At 47.1% G+C, this 19,330-nt stretch overlaps 1 protein-coding gene; it reads left to right on the top strand.

Annotated features, from left to right (window-relative positions):
- The window catches only part of GSTUM_00009236001 (uncharacterized protein), a 3,494-nt gene extending 2,135 nt beyond the window's left edge, over nt 1–1,359 (top strand). The window contains exons 3-5 of the mRNA XM_002840569.2: nt 1–237; nt 361–991; nt 1,049–1,359. The exon at nt 1–237 is cut by the window's left edge and continues 253 nt beyond it. Coding sequence (XP_002840615.1) covers nt 1–237; nt 361–991; nt 1,049–1,115 — 935 coding nt within the window. The 3' untranslated portion in view covers nt 1,116–1,359.
- Nucleotides 1,360–19,330: the final 17,971 nt, after the last annotated feature.

The raw sequence follows: 19,330 nt of genomic DNA, 5'->3' as shown, positions 1-19,330 counted from the left end.
GTACCGTTCGGCCGCCTTCCTCAAACCCCCCCTCCATCATTACCCAACCGCCCACTACCACTACCCTGCCACCTCCAATCACCACTCGGTCGCCTTCAACCACCACTCGCCCACCCGCAGCCACCACTCGGCCACTCTCAACCACTCTTCGACCGCTCTCAAGTGCCCTTCGGCCACAAACAGTAACTACAACCAAACCAGTAACTACAACCAGACCCGGACAAACATCTACACGAGGTAACACTCCGCCTTCTCTTAGCATTATCACCAAAACCCAATCCCCCTCAGTCCCCACCCCTTCCGCCACTGACCGAGACCCCCCGAACTTCGCACAAACCATCTCACAAACACGTTTTAAAGAAGCAAGCACGACTACCCGTGGCGGCACTGTAATCACCATAACCCCAACAATCGGTGTTTCAGGGAGCGACGTGGATAGAAGCGGGCCAACCGCTCCAACTACCACCGTCGAAACCTCCACAATTACCTCGGCCGTTGTCTCTGACGGCATAACTAGCTATGTCGAAGTCCCCATTGTCACAACCCGAGTCTTTGACCCGGAACTCGCCGGGGGTGAACCCACCACTACCCCCAGCAGCGGCAACAGCGGCAACAGCGGCAACAGCGGCGGCAACAGCGGCCCCAAGACAGCAGTCATAGCGGGCGCCTCCATTGGTGGAACAATCCTCCTCGCGGTAATCCTGCTCGGGGTCTTCCTCCTTGCGAAGAAGAAGAAGAAGGCGCAGAAGGAGGCTCCGGATTTCCAGGGGATATTCACTCCCCGACCCGTGCGAGAACCGACGATTCCGGTGCTGCCGGCACCGCCATCTAGTGGTGCTGGCGGACGTGGGAGCACTGCATCTCCTGTATCGGAGTTGTCTTCGAGGGGGGTTGTGACGCCGGTGCCTAGGTATGGGAGTATGTATGTGCCGCCCGACGTACCGGAGTTGCAGGAGGACGCGGTAGCGAGGGAGGGGAATGGGGCTGCTGAGTGCATGTTTTTCTGTCCTTTAAACTACAATTTCTTTGCTAACTTGAATGACGACAGATTATCCAACGAATATACACTACGAACTGCCCAACAGCGAGCAGCAGCAGATGCAGCAGGTATATAACGGATACCCAGTGCATGCGCAGCCCGGGCTACATGAAGCTTATGGAAACCAACCACCAGGATCCCCACCCCCTCCACCGCAGCAGCAATATGGACATCCACAGCAGCAGGAGTACGTAGCGTATCCGGGTGGGGATGGCGGTAGGTACGCCCATAGAGGGTATTGAGTCGCGATAGGAGTGTTTTAATTTTTCCTTCTGTAAATATATATTATTTTATTACTTTGGCTTTTCGTCTGATGATGTGGGGGGGGAGGAGGAAGGAGAAGGGGGGTTAGGGGTGGATGGGGGAGGATGGGGGAGGTACATATTCCCCTCCGCCATGTGTTCCTTAACCCTTTCTAGGGGTTTTCGGGACCCTTCCTTTGTCTGCCTGTCCGCATTGTTAGGATGCCTTATGCCGTGTTACGAGCACATTCATGTTATGATGCATCTATATTTACATTGTTTAATCTAGTGCCCTTCAATAGTATAATAGTATAATCTAGTTTAGAGCATTTCGAATACTAGCGTTTAAAGTTGATTTTTTTTTATTTTAAGTTTTTCTTTCTTACACTTACCCACCATCCGATCTCGCCCGTACATGTCATACAGGGCTCACCAACCTCTACCTATCCCTTCCCTTCCCCCAACCCCCATCTTAACATCCCCCCCAGCCCGAGTGACCCCTCATGCCGCTGACTAACCCCGACCCCAAACACCACCCAGCCCTGCAATTTTAAAGTCGCCGCATCACCAAGATAGTATTTCCAAAACCTGCAGTTCCACCAGCACATGTGATTCGCGTTTCCACATGTATCATACATACCGTACGTGGGAAAATGCGATAGGGAGGCTGGCCGTTTTCAGAAGTGCGAGTCTCTATCGCATGATGGAGTTGTACTGTACCTACTTCACTGTGAGCTATCATACTCTGACGGAATAAATTGCAGGATGGGGTTCGTCATGGGTTCGGCGATGGGGAGGGGGGTCATGCGGTGGATATAGAGGGAGAGGTATGATATTTACGATACCTTTGTATGTGGGGGGAGGAGTGAGATGATTGGTATGATAAATTGCTATTGCGGAATTTGGTATCACGACCAAGATCGAGATGGATGACGACAAACGCTTATAGTATTATTATTATTCGGAAATTACTTTTTTTGAGAGAGAGTATACAAGTAACACCGAGCATCATATCGTACCAAAAGACAATCCCCCTCCCGCTTTCCACCCTCGTGTTTCATAACATACTGGATAATATATAACTATAGTGTAGATGAGTTGATGAGCGAAGGAAAAGACAACAACAAATAATTTACTGTAGAAATGAAAGAAAAAAAAACTATAAAATAGCAGGAGTTATACAGGAAAGGGTAAAGTAAAGAAAAGAGGGGAAAAGAGAAGAAGGGAAAGGGAGGAAAGAAAGGAAAACCCCAGGACCGGTATGGCGCACGGCTGCAAAACAAGAATCGAGAGGAAATGGACAGGGTCTGTGTATCATTTCGTATCTGCCGTCACGCCGCTCAAAAATACTCCATTACATCCGGAGTCTGTCTCTCTGAAAACTGTGTTTATTGGAAAATCTGGGAAGCACGGGATTCTGCATTCGCTCGCCAGAGCTTAATATATTCCTCTAATAGCGCAATAAATTTGTTGTGCTGATCTTCCGGCAGCCTTTTGTTAGCCTTAAGCTGTTCAAGGGGCGTTTGGCCGTGACCTGCCGGGACCTTCAGGGTTGGATCAGCCCTGCTGGCAAGAGCACATTCACAACCTCCATGTGGCCATGCTGGCAGGCAAGATGTAGCGGTGTGGAATCGGCATGATCGAGAGGGTTTGGAGTAGCCCCTTTGTGAAGAAGACGATTAACAGCATCCAAATTGCCTCTTCGTGCGGCGTAGTGGAGAGGTGTTTTTTTTTCATGGTCCATCACGTTTGGGCCTGTGTTCTTGATTAGGATTTCCACCACTTCGGCATTGCCATTCGATGCCGCGAGATGCAGAGGCGTCCGGCTAATGTAATCGAGTGGGGCGGCCTTAGGGTCCCGGTCGAGTAGGATCTTCACTATTTCCAACTGGCCCGTAGAAGCTGCCATGTGCAGGGGTGTCATTTCCAGGTTTTCACGAGCATCTTCCATGGCTCCCTTGGCGAGAAGTTGCTCAGCGACATCTTTTCTACCCTTGACCGCAGCATAGTGTAAAGGTGCCCAGCCGTATTTGTCGCGTGCCTCGAAATCAGCACCCTTTGATAACAGGAACTTGGTAGTTGCAGGGTGCCCTCGTTCTGCTGCCAAGTGGAGTGGTGTTCTCATGTCTATATTTCTAGCATCCTTCGCCGCCCCCTCCCCACATAACCTACTGGCGACTTGTGTGTGACCATTGGCCGCGGCGTAATGTAGAGGTGTGTAGTCTAGCTTAGTTCTGGGGTCAACCTGTCCTCCGGCATCTAGTATACTCCATACTAGGCTCAATTGATCGCCTGGTTTGTCTGCTGCGTAGTGAAGGGGTGTCCAGCCGAGGATATCGACGGCGTTAAGATCGAAGTCGCCCCTTGGAATCCGTTCCCATCCCATGTCAACGATCTCCTGAACATGGTCCTCACCATCCGTTACCAATTCGTGGGCCAGATTCCACCCAGCCCTTTCTTTTAGCTTCTTCAAATCCTCAAAATCGCAAGTGTTGCGAATTTCAATCGCGCAACTGCTTGGAAGTTGACCTATTCTGCCAGCATCTCGACCCTGCTTCTCATAGAGATAGATCAATGCCCCAAGCGTGTCCTTGTCACCGTCCTTGATCAACTGGTTCTTTATGTGGTCCAAGCTTTTTCTGATTTTCTTTCCTTCGTTTTCAAGATTCGCTCTATCTGCATAAAGAGCCATAGCATTATTAAGGCAGCAAAGCTCTTCCATAAGCAGAGCGGTTACCGTGATGGTTGTGCTATGGGTTCGTCTTGAGCTGTTACAAATCTTGAAGAGTTCTATATAGGCCTTTTCAACCTTGGCAATGTTTTCCTGCTTCTCTACCATCTGGAGACCTTTGATCTCTCGATGTGTTTGGGCAACAACATATGACGCTCCAGGTAGTTGACCAACAGCAGAAAAAGGTGGGATTATGAGTGCATAGGCATCCTGACTGTTGCTGGTTACCCCAGACTCGGTTATGGCATCAGCGAGTTTTTGGAAGAAAGCATTTTCGAGCTTGAAATCGAACCATTTGTCAAGCCCGCTTTCATGAATCCTGGGAGGATTTGCACATCGGCGCTCGGTCTTGCCAGTGATCAACTGAACAGCACCCGCAATTGCCCACATGAATGAAGACAATATCTCTTGAGCACACATTCGACGAAGAGGAGTCTCGGATACGAAAACGAGTGATTCGTGGTATATAGGCTCGGTCCCCACGATGCGATGGGGGGCAACAGATGCCGTCGAGTTCTCAGCGGTGCTGCGGTTCATTTGTGCAATCGTCTTGGTGAGTTCTTTGGTCCTGAGAGTTGTCACATTGCTTAATAATTTTGCATTCTCTCGTAGCTCGGCGGTTTTCATCACGGCCAATCTTCCTCCTCTATCCATCCACCACTCACAATCGCGAGTGAGGAGGTTTGTCACATGTCCAAGCACTCGCAGAACCGTCGGGTCCCCGTGCCCAGAATCCCAAAACGACCTGTCCTCATCAGGAGTGTCCTCCAAGGCCTGCTCGTATTTCTTCATTCTATAGCTCCACAATGAGATTATAGCATAAAGCTCGGATATAGAAACATTCCATGGGAGCCAATTTCCCCTCTGATCCTTAGACCTCTTGGCAGTTATGGTTATCCGCTCTTTCTTCTGCCCAACTTTGACTGGTAATGTCCACTGAAAAACCTCGGAACTTGTGAACTTGTCATCGAGAGTGATATCCTGTGAGGTCACGAAACATGACAGCAAGGATTGAAGGCATTTTACGAGCTCTAGTGCAAAAGGATAAGCGTCCCCTTTCCAATCCGTAAGACGTCCGAGCTCCTCCCGCATTTTCAATATCCTTTTGGCGTCCGTCATGGGTCCAGTACCCCCTTTTGGGCTAGCTTCTTCATATCTATGATAGCGCTGCAGAGTTGACACTCCCCAACCAAGATCGCCGTCGTCATCGTCCTCTGGGCTATCGTGTTCGTGGTGATGTGCTCCGAGTTCCCATAGCTTTCCCACGGACGTCCCAAGTTTTGCCGCAAGCCAATCAATCTCATAATCAGTCGGCAGGATTTTGGCCCCCGGCCGCGCAGACATATTTCGACGAATCCAAGTTCTCACAGCAGTCATCGCTAAAGTTACGACCAGCTGTGCAATAGACGCTGACCAATGCAGAGCACGAATTCCGACAAACTGGGTTACGAAGCCAACAAGACTGATGAATGACCCCACAATCGTCAGATTCTGGAAGGAGAGAGCCGCAGCAAAGGCGTACTTTGAAGGACTTGAAGGTTTTGAGGAAGGTATGTATGTTCTACGACGGGAAGTGGTAAGTTTGTTGCGTTCCTCATCCGCAAATAGGGCATATGACCCGAATAACTGATCGTTGACAGTAGCGCTCTTCTGCAGCCATAGAATCTTAAATTTTTTTTCAGCCACCCAGGTGGTTTCTACAGATGATGCTTGCACTACATGCGAACATGCCATCATCCCCATTACCAACAACAGAGTCCCGGCTGCCATAAGAGGGTAGGCGTATTTCGAATTTTCGTCCTCCCTCAAATTGAGCTTGTGGTGATAACGGGCGACCCCAATGAAGACCAGGGAGCCAAACTGAAGCGTCAAGCCCAGAATGGCGAATAACCATAATTCCCTCTGTCCCTTGGTTCCACAGAAATTTAGTGATATGTTTGGGGCGCTATCAGAGGTGGTGAGTCTTGGAGTGTTCTGAGAATTTTTTCTCTGCTGGTGCCCCACAGCATTTTCGGCATCCGTGCTCGCTAAATCCAGGTTGGCTAAGGAGCCCTTCGAGGAAGCCCGCGAAAAGACACTTGTGAAAACACTCTTTTTTGTATCTGGCGCGCCTCCGCTGATTGCTGCCGTGGGTGGGTTCTGCTCAACTTGAGTTGACCCGCTCTTTCTCCGTTCATTGGAGTTTCTCAGAATTCCCTCCTTCACAGCCATCTTAAATGTAAATAAGTCACAATTACCCTTGTCATCCTCAAAACAGAGAATCTCAGCAATGTCTGGAGAACCCATAACCCGAACGATGGCTTGCCCATTCCAAAGCTCGCACACCTCGTGCGAGGTAGAGGACATCAACTCCATCTCTGCGACTGCCCCACTTTCTCTAGCCCTTCCGACAACTGCTTTAAGCCAATTTGGCCCACCGACCCGCACTGCGCTGATTATCGCTGTTATGATGCCCAATGGCGCCATGGCGAATATCACATCCTCGAGCCAGCTCATGGACTGGGACATGAACTGCTTAGCAACTTGCTCTCCAAAGAGAGCCAGCACAGGGCCCAGGTCGGAAAACAGATTGTTTGAGAAATCAACGCCATTTGCTGCTACGGCTCCGGGTGGTAACGCCAGAAAGATTGCACTTGACGCGAGAAGGGTTGACACGGTCGAACCCATAGCTCGTAGATATTGAGCGGGATGCCCGCTAAACCTGCCAAGTCGCGAGTAGTGACCGGTGTACTTGAGTACTATCCCAGCATTAGCATATAACTCCGTTTGAAAGAGCAGGGGGGGATCACTAATTCAAATTTTTGATTCTCTGTCTCCCCAAGAAAAACAGTTGGACGGGAGGTACTGATGAGGGTTGAAAGGTCTGGAGGTCAGCAGGAAGCTAGCAGCTGCTGGGTTATTGGGATTATTACTGCGCAGTACGCGGGTGTTCGGGGGCTGAGAGCAGCTGTACGACACCGAGAGAGCACAATCCCCCCCACAAACGAGCCATGCTTTTTTGCATCGAGGCCTTCGTTTTTCGGAAGATCCCATGCGAAGCGGCAGCCACGCCCATGTACTGTACTCGTATACAAAACCTGTGGGGTGTTGTTCCATTGAATGAGTTGGCAGAGGAGTCGGTTGTGGGATTTTTACTGGATTGTGAATACCGGTAGTGCTTAGCCCCCCATAACTTATCCTAGACATCGTATTTGTATTCCAGCAAAACTCCCTCATGGCGTACCGGTTGTCGGTTGCCCAGAGTTTTTCGGTCCGATCGTGGAAGAAAAGGTAGTGAGACATCGCAGGGAACCGGGATGGAGGACTTTTGTGATAATTTTGAGGAGGACGCGATTGGCTGTGCTCTATTCTCGATGAAAAGGAACCTCCTCGCCGGGAGGTGATGGGTAAATTAGGGGGAAGCTGAGTCAGACATAGAGAGTCTTAACTTATCTGACTGAGAAGATAGTATTACAGTATCAGTTGAAGCACCAGCGCTAACAAATCATAACACTACTGGAAGAGTTCTTCAGGACGTTGTACCGCCTCAAAAGGCCGAAAACATGTTATGGGCACTCTTTCAAAACAAGACAGACTTTGAACTTGCCCAGTAGTTCATTGAAGCAAAAGTACCAAAAGAGCATATTGACAGGTATTTCAAGCTTGAATTGGGGCCTGAGAACAGTATAATTAAGTCTGCAGATTGTTTCCATAATGCCAGCGATGAGATAGAGTCAGGCTTGGGAATGAAAAGTTAGAGAGAGGGCATGGTATCATTTAGCGAGCTGGTAAGTAAGTAGATTGATTCCTTCAGAGTATGATTTTTGATGAAGGAAAGGAAATTGAGGATGCAGAAAGGCTAGACCGAGCTACATCAATAGAAAGATTTTTTTACTGCAATCCTATTAATTGTGCGAAATATCTACTCAGTCAAAATTACTTCACTGATAACATTGTTTATGTTTCGGTTAAGGAGTAGAATAGCAAAACACCTCCAGAAAGAGTATATTCAGAGATTTATACAGCAGATTGGTGGTAGGAGACTCAGGTAAGTTAAAATCGGAGGTTAAATGGCTTCTACAGCTTGTATTTAAGTGAAATACTCATCTGTAGTACAGGATAAATTACCCGAAGGAGCAATACTTGTACCGATCATTTCTAACTCAGATGTTACATTCATTATAAACTTCTCTGGGGATAAGAAAGCCTGGCCAATCTAGCTAACTATTGGTAATATCTTATCAAAAACCAGAAATAAATCTTTAAAGTACGTAACTGTCTTATGGGTACTTTTACTAATCCTGCCAAAGATGTTAAAAGTTGTATCCAGAGATTCATTATAATAATATTAGGAATACTGAGATCTGATACCTAGAGATCACCCTAAGTAGAGTAACCCTACTTGGAATTGGAATCTCTGGTCTCCAACACCCCCCTCCGGCCCCCTTATGGGATCCGCACATTATTATACATATCAATCTCAGTTGTGTCCTGTGACTATAATGTCACAGAATTAAAGGTGTCAGAATAACACCCTATATGTAACGATTCCTCCTTGGATGGTTAGTTCTTGGTGATGGGGAACGATACTTCTCTTCTTCTGTTTCTTCTCTTAGTCTTACGATAGCACTAGGCCTCTGCCTACCTTACCAATAGTACAAGACCTCTGTCTCCTATTGGGAACACCTATCGTAAGCTTTCTCTAACTCTTCTTTGTGAAGAGCTTTCCTTGGCGTAATGATAATGTTGCAATAAAGATAAAGATCGTAAAGGTATTTTATATTCGTTAAAGTAATAAGTAGGAAAAGTACTTAGAACAAAGCGTGAAGAACCTATCCTCCTTGGCTGTACCATCCTCCTTATATAGTGTTCTTCCCGCCCGTAGTCATGTGACCCAAAGTGGTCACATGTGCGAAATCAAATCATAAAAAACTAATCATGTGACCAAGATTGTCACATGCTCAAAACTCATGACCTTATAATGAGATCATGTGCAAAACTCATAAACCAATCATAATGTAATAAACAAGTCATATGACTCGACTGAGTCATATGCGTGAAACCCATGACCTCATAACGAGGTCATGTGTGAAACATAAATCATATGCGCAAGGCATACCCGCAAGGCATACCCGCAAGGCACATTTGCCAGGTGCACATCCTATGACTCATATTTGAGCGAAGTGCGAAAGCATCACAAATCCCACACATAACAAATTATATGACTCGAATGAGTCATATGTGTGAAACAATAACATACCTGTGACTCATAACTATATGTTACGTGAAAACCTTTTTCCTGCCAAGCCACGTTCGTGACATTAGCTCCCCTCCTCCTAAGCCTGAGTCCTATCAGGCTTTTTCTCCCAGTTTCAATAGTTCCCGTCCTGCCGAGCGCATGGTCCTTCTCAGCTTGTGGAACTTTTCATCTGCTGTCCTCCATCCGACCCTTACCGATTCTAGGGTCAGATTCGCCAGCTCGACCATTTGCCGCTGATTATCGTTCAGCTGTCTTAGCTCCGCGACCGTTTTGTCGTTTGCCGAAATTGTGGCTTTGGCCTGGCCAAGTTGTTCTTGGAGTCTCCGGATTTGCCTGTGTAGGCTCCTGACGTCCGGTTCCATGTCTGCTGAGGAGGTTTGGGCCCCTCCCTCCCTGGACCATGTCCTCGCGGCCCATGCCTTTCTGGTATCCTCTCCTTCCAACTCTTTCTTGCTTCCATCCTTCTGTGGGTAGAATCCCATAGAGATTTTCTGTATCCTGTGCATCCTGCACCCATTTCTGAAGCATTGTTGCCAATGCTTCAGGACGTGGTCCGGATGTGGACCACGCTTTCGACATCCCCTCAGGAACCATCTCGAGCCTTCTTTGTCGCCAAAATGTGTTTGGCAACCGTCAACATAGCATACAATCTATGACATGGTGTTATGCTGTACTTGTTTTTCCCTTTCTCTAAGTTCTTCGTTAGTTGGCCCCATGAATGAGTATTCGGAGCTGGTCGGTGTGGTTTGGCGGGGGCTATCGCCCCAGTCCTCGTGTTGTTGCAATGGCACAGGAGCCTTTTTCTCGCTTTTGTCTTGGTTGAACATGATCGTTACCTGGGCTGGGCTTGCCTGGGTATTGCTGGTGGAAGGTTGAGATAGCATCTTGTGAGTGTTCAAAGTTGTGTGCAAAGTACCAAGTTTTATAGTGCTTGGGTGAATATCCCATCCACTTGGCTTGGGTTTGGAGGTGACTGTGGAAGAAGCAGGAATCGACTATTTTGTTGAGCTTGTATTCTGGCTCTCCATCGAGTTCGATTGGAGGAGGAAGAATAATTGTTTGTGAGAGAAACTTGTGGTCATTGTGTAATTCGAGGAGTGAGATATGAAATGTGTTGTGTATTCGCATCGAGAGTGGGAGGTCGAGTTTATAAGCTCGGCTGCCTACTCTTTCCAGTATACTGAATGGTCCAATTTTCTTGTAGTCCAATTTCTTTGATGGTTGTGTTGTCTGGATATTGCGTGGTATTAGCCATACCATATCTCCTGGTTGTATGTTCGGATCTGGTCTTCGGTGCTTATCGTATTATTCTTTTTGTCGTTGTTGTACTTGACTCATTTCGTATTGTAATGTCTCGTGTAGATTTCCCATATCTGTTTTGTCTGGTATTATACCATTAATTGTATGATATGTGGTCTGACTTTGTGGATGTTGTCCGTAATTCACGAAGAAGGATGTCGTGCCGATCGTTTCTTGCCTTGCATTGTTGTATGCGAATTCGGCCATCGATAACAGTTTGTACCAATTATCTTGTTGATAATTGACATAGGCCTGTAAATATTGTTCGAGTATTGCATTTACCCGTTCCATTTGTCCATCCGTTTACGTGTGGAATGCTGTGCTCATTCTGTTCTGTATCCCCATTTCTCCAGTTACTTTCTTCCATTGTTCCGATGTGAATAGTGTTCCTCAATTGGTAATGATATTCTTTGGGAGGCTGTGAAGTCGGCAGACTTCTTGGAAGAATGTCTGTATAAAATCCCTCATGTTGATATCTTTTCTGGCTGGAATGAAATGACTCATTTTGGTCAGATGATCCACCACGACCAGGATGCTATCGCAATTTTCCGATGCCGGTAGGTCAGTGATGAAATCCATTGTAATTGTTTCCCATGGTCGTTCAGGAACTTCGTTCGATTTCAGTAATCCATATAGTCTGTGTTTAGCCGTTTTCGTCCTTTGGCATATGTCGCAGTTTTTGACATATCCTTTAACATCTTCCCGTAGTCCTGGCCAATAGAATAACCTCGTGATGAATTCCGTGGTTTTAGCCGTTCCTCCGTGTCCTGCCGTTCGGATATTGTGGTGTTGTCGTATGATGTTCGTCCTTATTTCTTCTTTTTCCGGAATCCATTGTTTTTCGTCGTACTACATATTTCCATCCTTCCATTGGCATAAACCCAGAGCAATTCCTTTCATCTCTTTTTTTCCTTCCTTCAATGCTTCTCTTATTACCTGAATTGTTTTGTCTCTTTTATTTGCCTTTTCAATTTCCCTTTTCTCAGTTGATGTGAATTGAATAACCTCCATCGCCTTGAAGTCGGTTTTTGGTAATTGTGTTTGTGTGTTTTGTTTGATTCTTTCGTCTTCTTTCGTTTGTGGTTTGTCGCTTGCAATCCTTGTAAGAGCATCAGGCTTTCCACTCTCTTTGCCTGGTCGGTATTCGATTTTGAAGTTGTATTTGCTAAGGTGTTCTATCCACCTTATCTGGCGGTCATTCAGTTCTTTCATAGTCATGAACGGGACCAGATTCTTATCGTTGGTTAGAACTTGGACTGGATGGTCGTTTTTCAAAACATATCTCCACCATTCCTTTAATGCTGGAACTATTGCTAATAGTTCTTTGTTCGCAATGTTGTAGTTGCACTCTGCGGGGGTCATTGTCTTGGATCGGTAAGATACTGGCCTCCATTTTCCATCGTTGCATTGTTGCGATAGTATGCCTGAGCATACGTATTTTGAGGCATCGGTTTTGATCATTGTCCTTCGGTTTGGGTCGAAATAAACCAGTATGGGTGCTGATGTTAGATGCGTTCGTATTGCATCATATGCTTTCTGTTCTGTTTCTCCCCATTGCCATTTCTTGTCTTTCTTTGTTAGGTTATAGAGTGGTTTTGCAAGCCTGCTGAATCCCTCTATGAACCTTCGATAAAAGTTGCAGAATTCCATAAAGCATTGAACATCTATTTTGTTGTTCGGTTTGGCCCAATCCAATATTGCTGCTGTTTTGACAGGGTCAACCTTGACCCCACTTCGATTGATGATAAATCTGAGGTATTCCATTTCTTCTTTATAGAATTCGCATTTTGTTGGTTTGATCTTCATTCCTGATTCTTGTATTGCGGCCATGATATTGCTAATATCCTTCTGGTATTGTTGCATGTTTTCCGAGTGGATAAGTACATCGTCAAAGGATATGATACAACATATGTCAAGGTACTTATTGAGTACCTTGTTGATCTATCTCTGGAATGAATCCGGTGCATTGGTTAGCCCGATGGGCATAACCAGGTATTCGAACATTCTGTATCTTGAGGTGAATGTAGTCTTCTATTTGTCTCCTGCCTTGATTCATATATTGTGGTCTCCATTCTTGATGTCGAGTTTGGTGAAGTATCTTGCTGACAGCAATCTATTCAGTACTTCTCTAATCAAGGGTAGTGGATATCGATCTTTCTTGGTAACTGAGTTGAGGGCTCTGTAGTACATGCAGAGTCTCATTTTTCCATCTTTCTTTTTGATGAATAGTATTGGAGATCCTCCTGATGCGAAGGAGTCCCTGATCTATCCTCGCTTTAGGTTTGCTCGATGTACTTCCTAAGTTCTTTGAGCTCTGCTTCTCCTAGTGGGTATAACTTCATGTAGGGAATCTCTTTTTCTTTTCCCATATTCTCATCTTTTTCCAGCTGAATTTCGTGATTGATTCCTGGTCTTGGAGGTGGTAGCTCCGTAGCTTCCTCTTCTTGGAATAGGTTCGTGAATTGATGATGTTCCTTTGGAACTAATTCTTTCCATCCCTTTTTGCTTTGGTATTTCCTATCCTAGATTGCTAGCTCTGTGCGGATGTTGATTTTCGATAGGACCGCTTTTTCGTCTTCGTATGTCCATTTGAGAATTCCTGTTGTATCTCCCCTTTGATAGTACCGTCCAAAGGCTTGTGCTGTGATCTATTTGATCTCGATTCTTTTAGTTGTATCGGGCTTGTTTTGGTCCATGCTTCCAAATCCCTTGATTCCTCTTGTGGTTTCTTCCAGTTGATCTACTTCGTACAGATCCGCTTTGTTGATTTTTTCGATGATCAAGTGTGCGATTCGATCGCCTTTTTGGACTTCGTAGTCCTCTTGAGCCAGGTTTGCCAGGACCACTTTGATTTCACCTATATAGTCAACGTCTATCACCCCTTGCATGGTCATGAGTAGATGTTTGACTGCTAGATTACTACTGGGTGCTATTCATCCATAGGTGCCTTCTGGTAGTCTGATGGCTATTCCTGTCGCTATCATTGCCTGCCCGTTCGCAGGTATCTTGATTCCTTCATTGGCATACAGGTCATGTCCTGCTGTCCCTTTGGAACCCTTGGTAGGCACCTTTGCCTCTTAGTCCAGGTTTTGTATCTGAACTCTCTTATCTTGCCGCATTTCGGCAAACTTTACATGCAAAGTGTCTTCTTCCACTTCCCGTATCGGTGTTGAGTAGACCACAGGCGAACTGTTGAGACATTGTGTCACATGTAGTTCGCTTGTAAAGGTCATCTTGTTCTTGTTCTAATCAATTGTCGGATTATGTTTTTGCAACCATGGCATCCCGAGGACTATCTATGATTCTTGAGATCTGCTACCTGAAAGGTTGCCGTTTTCCTATGGCTGTCAATGTCCATAAGTACTCTCACCATATGGGTTATAGGACCCATTGTGCTTGGCTTTCCATCCGCTAGGTAGACTTATCTCGCTTTCTTCTCTTGTTTGGTGTGGAGGCCGTATTTGTCGCTGATTTCCTTGTCGATGAAATCTTCGGTAGCCCCGAAGTATAGCATTGCGTATATTATTATTTCTTTGTTTTCTTTGTTATCTATCTTTGTCTTGATCATCACATGATCTCTATCTTCTTCTCCTCTTTGCATGTGTAGTGCCGTGTAGTAGTTCGCTAAATTTGATGGGTTTCCCAGGTCTACATCTTGGGTCTCTGAGACTACTGTTTACTGGAGATCCTCGTCGTTTCTGCCGGTGAATCTTCTGCGATCATTTCGCGAATGTTGCTTCTCTTTTCATTTTGGAAGCAATTATTTCCAGCAGCTTTGGTGCCTTGGTACCCGCTGTCGGGTCGGCTTCTGCATTCTCTTATCCAATATCCTGCTACCTTAGGCGGAGTTTTCCGTTCATTCTTCTGGCGTATTCTTCCTTAGACAGGTTCAGAGCAGGTTCTGCTCTTGATTTGTCTAACTTCATTGGCTCACCTGGTGGTAATACTCGACCTTCACCTCAAGCTACTTGCGGTTTGAAGGCTCCGTCCACATTCCAGGATGATTGGACCGCCCTGGGTGCTATAGTGTTTTCCCAGTTGCTTCGAACCATGTTTATTTTGCTTTCCTTATCGATTGCCTATCATGCAAATAATTCTGCTGTTGTGTAGTACAAGTCGGAGATTCCCCATGCCTCTCGGAGTCTCTTGCTGCCATTTCTTAGGAGGATGATTTAGACAGTAGCATCATCGAATTAAGCCCCATATTCCAATAGTCGGCATTCGTTCTAGTATGCCGAAAAGGTTTGTTTTCCTTATTGGAATTTCTCCAGCTTTTGTCTTGCTGTCTCTTTGGTGTTAGGATTCCCGAATTGCTTGAAGAGTGTCGCCTTGAACTCTTCGTACGTGACCCATTCCCTCTGTTTTCTTCCATCATAGAATGGTATGATCTATTACCCCACAAGTCCTCTTAGTAGCAATTCTACATATGGAATCATGATCTCATCGTGGTGTTCTCCATATCCCTTAATAGCAAAATACCCTTCGCACTGTGCCAAGAATATTTATAGCTTGTCTTTAGCTTCTTTGTATGTGTCGGGTTCTTTTGCTTGTAGTTGTTGGATGTTTCCTTGTCCTGTGTTTCGCGTTGCTGCTAGAAATGCTTGAAATTGATTCTCAGTCATTCCAAGTATGCTAGTGCCTGGTGCTGGAGCGGCTGGGGCCAGTGGCCCAGGTACTGCTGATCCTGACATTCTCTTGGGTCGTAGAGTTCCTGTGGGAGAGCTATCGACTGGTGATTCTTTCTCTGGGGTTACTGGGCTTGCTGACCTTGAGGGCTCTGCTGAAACGTGATCTAGGGCATCGCTGAATCCCCCTAGGTTGAGGTTTTGATCGTCGATGTTTGATATCTCCTTCCCTATCTGGGTTGAAGGATGCAGTCTTGTATTGTTTGGCGTCACACTAGGTGATACTTTGTAATGTAACGATTCCTCCCTGGATGGTTAGTTCTTGGTGACAGAGAACGATACTTCTCTTTTTCTTCTATTGCTTTCCTTAGTCTTACGATAGTACTAGGCCTCTGCCTCTGTTACCGATAGTACAAGACCTTTGTCTCCTATCGGGAACGCCTGTCGTAAGCTTTCTCTAACTCTTCTTCATGAAGAGCTTTCCTTGGCGTAATGATAATGTTGCAATAAAGATAATGATCATAAAGGTATTTTATCTTCATTAAAGTAATAAGTAGGAAAAGTTCTTAGAATTCAATCTAATTTTGTTTAAACTCGTACCGCCAACACTAGCATACGATGAGTCCCGCCGGCACAGGGATACCGCTAACCAGTATACTACTAATCCTAAGCTAACCGAGTCTACGGTTCCGCACCTGCAATCCCCGAGTCATGTCTGTAGGAGAACTAATCACAAGACCGTCAAACAACCCAGTGCCCACCTCGTTCCAAGTCCGTAGCCCCTCTGGTATGAAGCCAACCAGTACTAAGCGTAGCCAAAGCCGAGCAAAAGACCGACCCAACCAGGTTCCTCATCCAAAAAAACAAAAATTACAAAATCACTACTGCCCGGCCTGAACACCATCCCACAAAACCTCCACCACAGTAGAAAACCAACAAAACCAAAACAAATATAAACTACAGGCGACACAATGGCAGAGAGGAGGTGACCAACATGTCAATCTCTCGCATCCGCATGCCAGGCCGTTGACTCTATGAACCCACTTTGCCAAGTGCCTCCGAAGGGAGTAATGGTGAGGAGGACCTGTACCTGCTGCCTGTCCCCCAAAAAACAAAATCCATAAACAAAAGAAATACATAGAGGTGGTGATAGACCGTAAAGGTCAGTGGGGCCAATCTCCTATCCATGGTGCCTTGTCTCCTCCTACCGTACCCAAGAACCAAATCCAAGAAACCAAACAAACTCCACCAAACCCAACATGTAAGACCCAAACAAGTCCAACCAGGTGGTCACAACCTACTATCCGCACAGGTAGCCATCAGCCAATCGGTCTGTTGGGGAGCTTTACAGCACTCAGCAGCTTTACCTAACAGCCCAAGCCGGACTGGAAACACTTAATTAGATCTTGCCCAGCCTGATGCAGGCCTGACCAGTGCTCGCAGGTGCCTCTTCCCCCCCAATCAGCCCCCTCCAAGCCCCACACACCAGACACCACAGAGACTATCCAGCCCCCCCAGCTTCTCAGACAGATCAACCATCTGATAGCCATAGGACAGTGTATACCCAGTCCCATCAGGTAGCTACTGGTCTTGGCCACACGAACAGAGCCCCAACCCTCAACACCGTATAGCGGGGGGGAGGCCCACCAGCCACAGCTGGGAGCCAAAAAGGAGGCAGCACCAACACACGAAGGCATCGGCACCAGCCACACCGTCCAATCCAGCTGAACCAAAGTCCAACAGAGTCGGGAAAGAGTAAGCAGAGCCAGCTAAAGCCAGCCCCACAGGTCCGACAAATGCACAGACCAAACATTAGGCAACAGGCACTCCCAACTAACATGACAAGAAGGGAGGGTCAAGGGAAACAGAAGCAGTCAAACAGAAGGTAGGCCCCACTTGCAATGGGTGAAGCTGCCAACCACAAACCACAACTGAACCAACTCAACGTACAGACAATGCGAGTGTCTGGCAGCCAATCGTCCCACACCACTCTAGGTAGTCATAAACAACCACACCAGGGGGCAGAGTCTTTCAGGGTCAAAGCCATCCCCACCAAGCCAGAGAGGAGATACCTGACTGAACCACCGGAAATGCCACAAGGACAAAACTCCAAGGGAACAGCGATAAACAACATCGTAGGATTTCTGACTGTAGAAACATGTAGTAATGAGTAGGAGGGGGGCCGGTGAGGCCCCCTCCCTAGTAGATTGATGTGGCTGGTACGACGCGTTGATACTTGGGAAGGTCATCAGTCTAACCCAAGGGCGTTTTGTATCGCGAGAACTAAGGACTTCGTTAAAACCCAACAAAAGACATGAGCTGGCCCAAAGAACAACACAGGTAATTCCCCCAAACACAATGTTCAATCACCCCAAACGAACGCGAAACCTGCGAGTAGATGATAGACAGGAAGCCGTAGACATTTTACTGAAAGGGGCTCGTAAGCGACGGTGATGAAGTACTCGAAGTGACAGCATCGTAAGAAGCCATTAGGTGACGAAATGAGAAGCAAACAAGTAGTCCACTACGCAACACCTAACAGACCACAACACCAAAGACCCCAGGAACTACTGAGCGAGCTCAGATATCTCCCCCAGAATCCAAGGCATCAAGGCCTACTGTGGGTGTGAAAGAATCGCTCAGGGCAAAGTGATGGCAAAGACGAGGAAAAGTACTTAGAATTCAATCTAATTTTATTTAAACTCGTACCGCCAACACTAGCATACGACGAGCCCCAGCCGGTATAGGGATACCGCTAACCGGTATACCACTAATCCTTAGCCAACTAAGTCTACAGCCCCGCACCTCTCATCTCTAAGCCATGCCCGTACGGAAACTAATTACAAGACCATCAAACAACCCAGCGCCCACCATGGTCCAAGTCCGTAGCCCCTCTGGTATGAAGCTAACCAGTACTAAGGGTAGCTGAAGCTGAGCAAAAGACCGACCCAACCAGGTTCCTCGTCCAACAAATAAAAATTACTACTACCCGGTCTAAACACCGTCCTACAAAACGTCTTCCACAATAGAAAACCAACAAAACCAAAACAAATATAAACTACAGGCGACCCAATGGCAAAGAGGAGGTGACCAACATGTCCACCTCTCGCATCTGCATGCCAGGCTGTCGATCCTATGAACCCACTTTGCCAAGTGCCTCCAAAGAGCGTTATGGTGAGGAGGACCTGTACCCGCTGCCTGTCCCCCAAAACAAACTCAAAAACAAAAGAAATACATAGAGGTGGTAACAGACCTAAATGGCCAGTGGGGCCTATCTCCCACCCATGGTGCCTTGCCCCCGCCAGCCATGCCCATTGCCAAACCAAAGAAACCAAACAAACCCCACAAAACCGAGAACCCAAACAAGTCCAACCAGGTGGTCGCAACCCACTATCCGCACAGGTGGCTATCAACCATCCGGGTCGTTGAGGAGCTTTGCAGTACTCAGCAGCTTCACCCAACAGCCCCATCAGGCCAGAACCACTTAATTAGACATCGCCCAACCTGACTCATGCCCGACCGGTACTCGCAGGTACTTCTACCCCCCCAATTAGCCCCCCTCAAGCCCCACACACCGGGCGCCATGGAGCCCATCCAGCCCCCTCAGCCCCTCAGACAGATCAACCATGCAACAGCCACAGGACAGCTATACCTAACCCCATCAGGCAGCCACTGGTCTTGACCATGCCAACAGAGCCACATCCCTTAACTCCATATAGCCGAGGGGAGCCTACAAGCCAAAGCCGGGAGCCACAAAGGAGGCAGCAGCAATACCCGAAGGCACCAGCACCAGCCACACTATCCGACCCAGCAGAACCAAAGTTCAACCGAGCTGGGAAAAGGTAAGTAGAGCTAGCCAAAGCCAGCCCCACAGGTCCGGCAACAGGCACAGACTGAATGACGGGCAAGAGGCATCCCCAACTGACGCGACAAGATGGGGGAGGGTGAACGAACAGAAGCAGACAAACAGAAGGTAGGCCCCACTTGCAATGGGTGAAGTCGCCAACTACAGACCACAACTGAACCACCCAAACGCTCAGACAACGCAAGTGTCTAGCAGCTAATCATCCCACACCACCCCAGGCAGCAACAATAACCACACCAGGGGGTAAGAGCTTTCAGGGTCAAAGCCATCCCCACCGTAGTGAGGAGGAG

The sequence above is a fragment of the Tuber melanosporum genome (assembly GCF_000151645.1).
Source record: "Tuber melanosporum whole genome shotgun sequence assembly, scaffold_54, strain Mel28".
In the NCBI taxonomy this organism is placed as follows: domain Eukaryota; kingdom Fungi; phylum Ascomycota; class Pezizomycetes; order Pezizales; family Tuberaceae; genus Tuber; species Tuber melanosporum.
The sequence above is the reverse complement of the archived record's forward strand: the minus strand, read 5'-3'. Positions and strand labels throughout refer to the sequence as shown.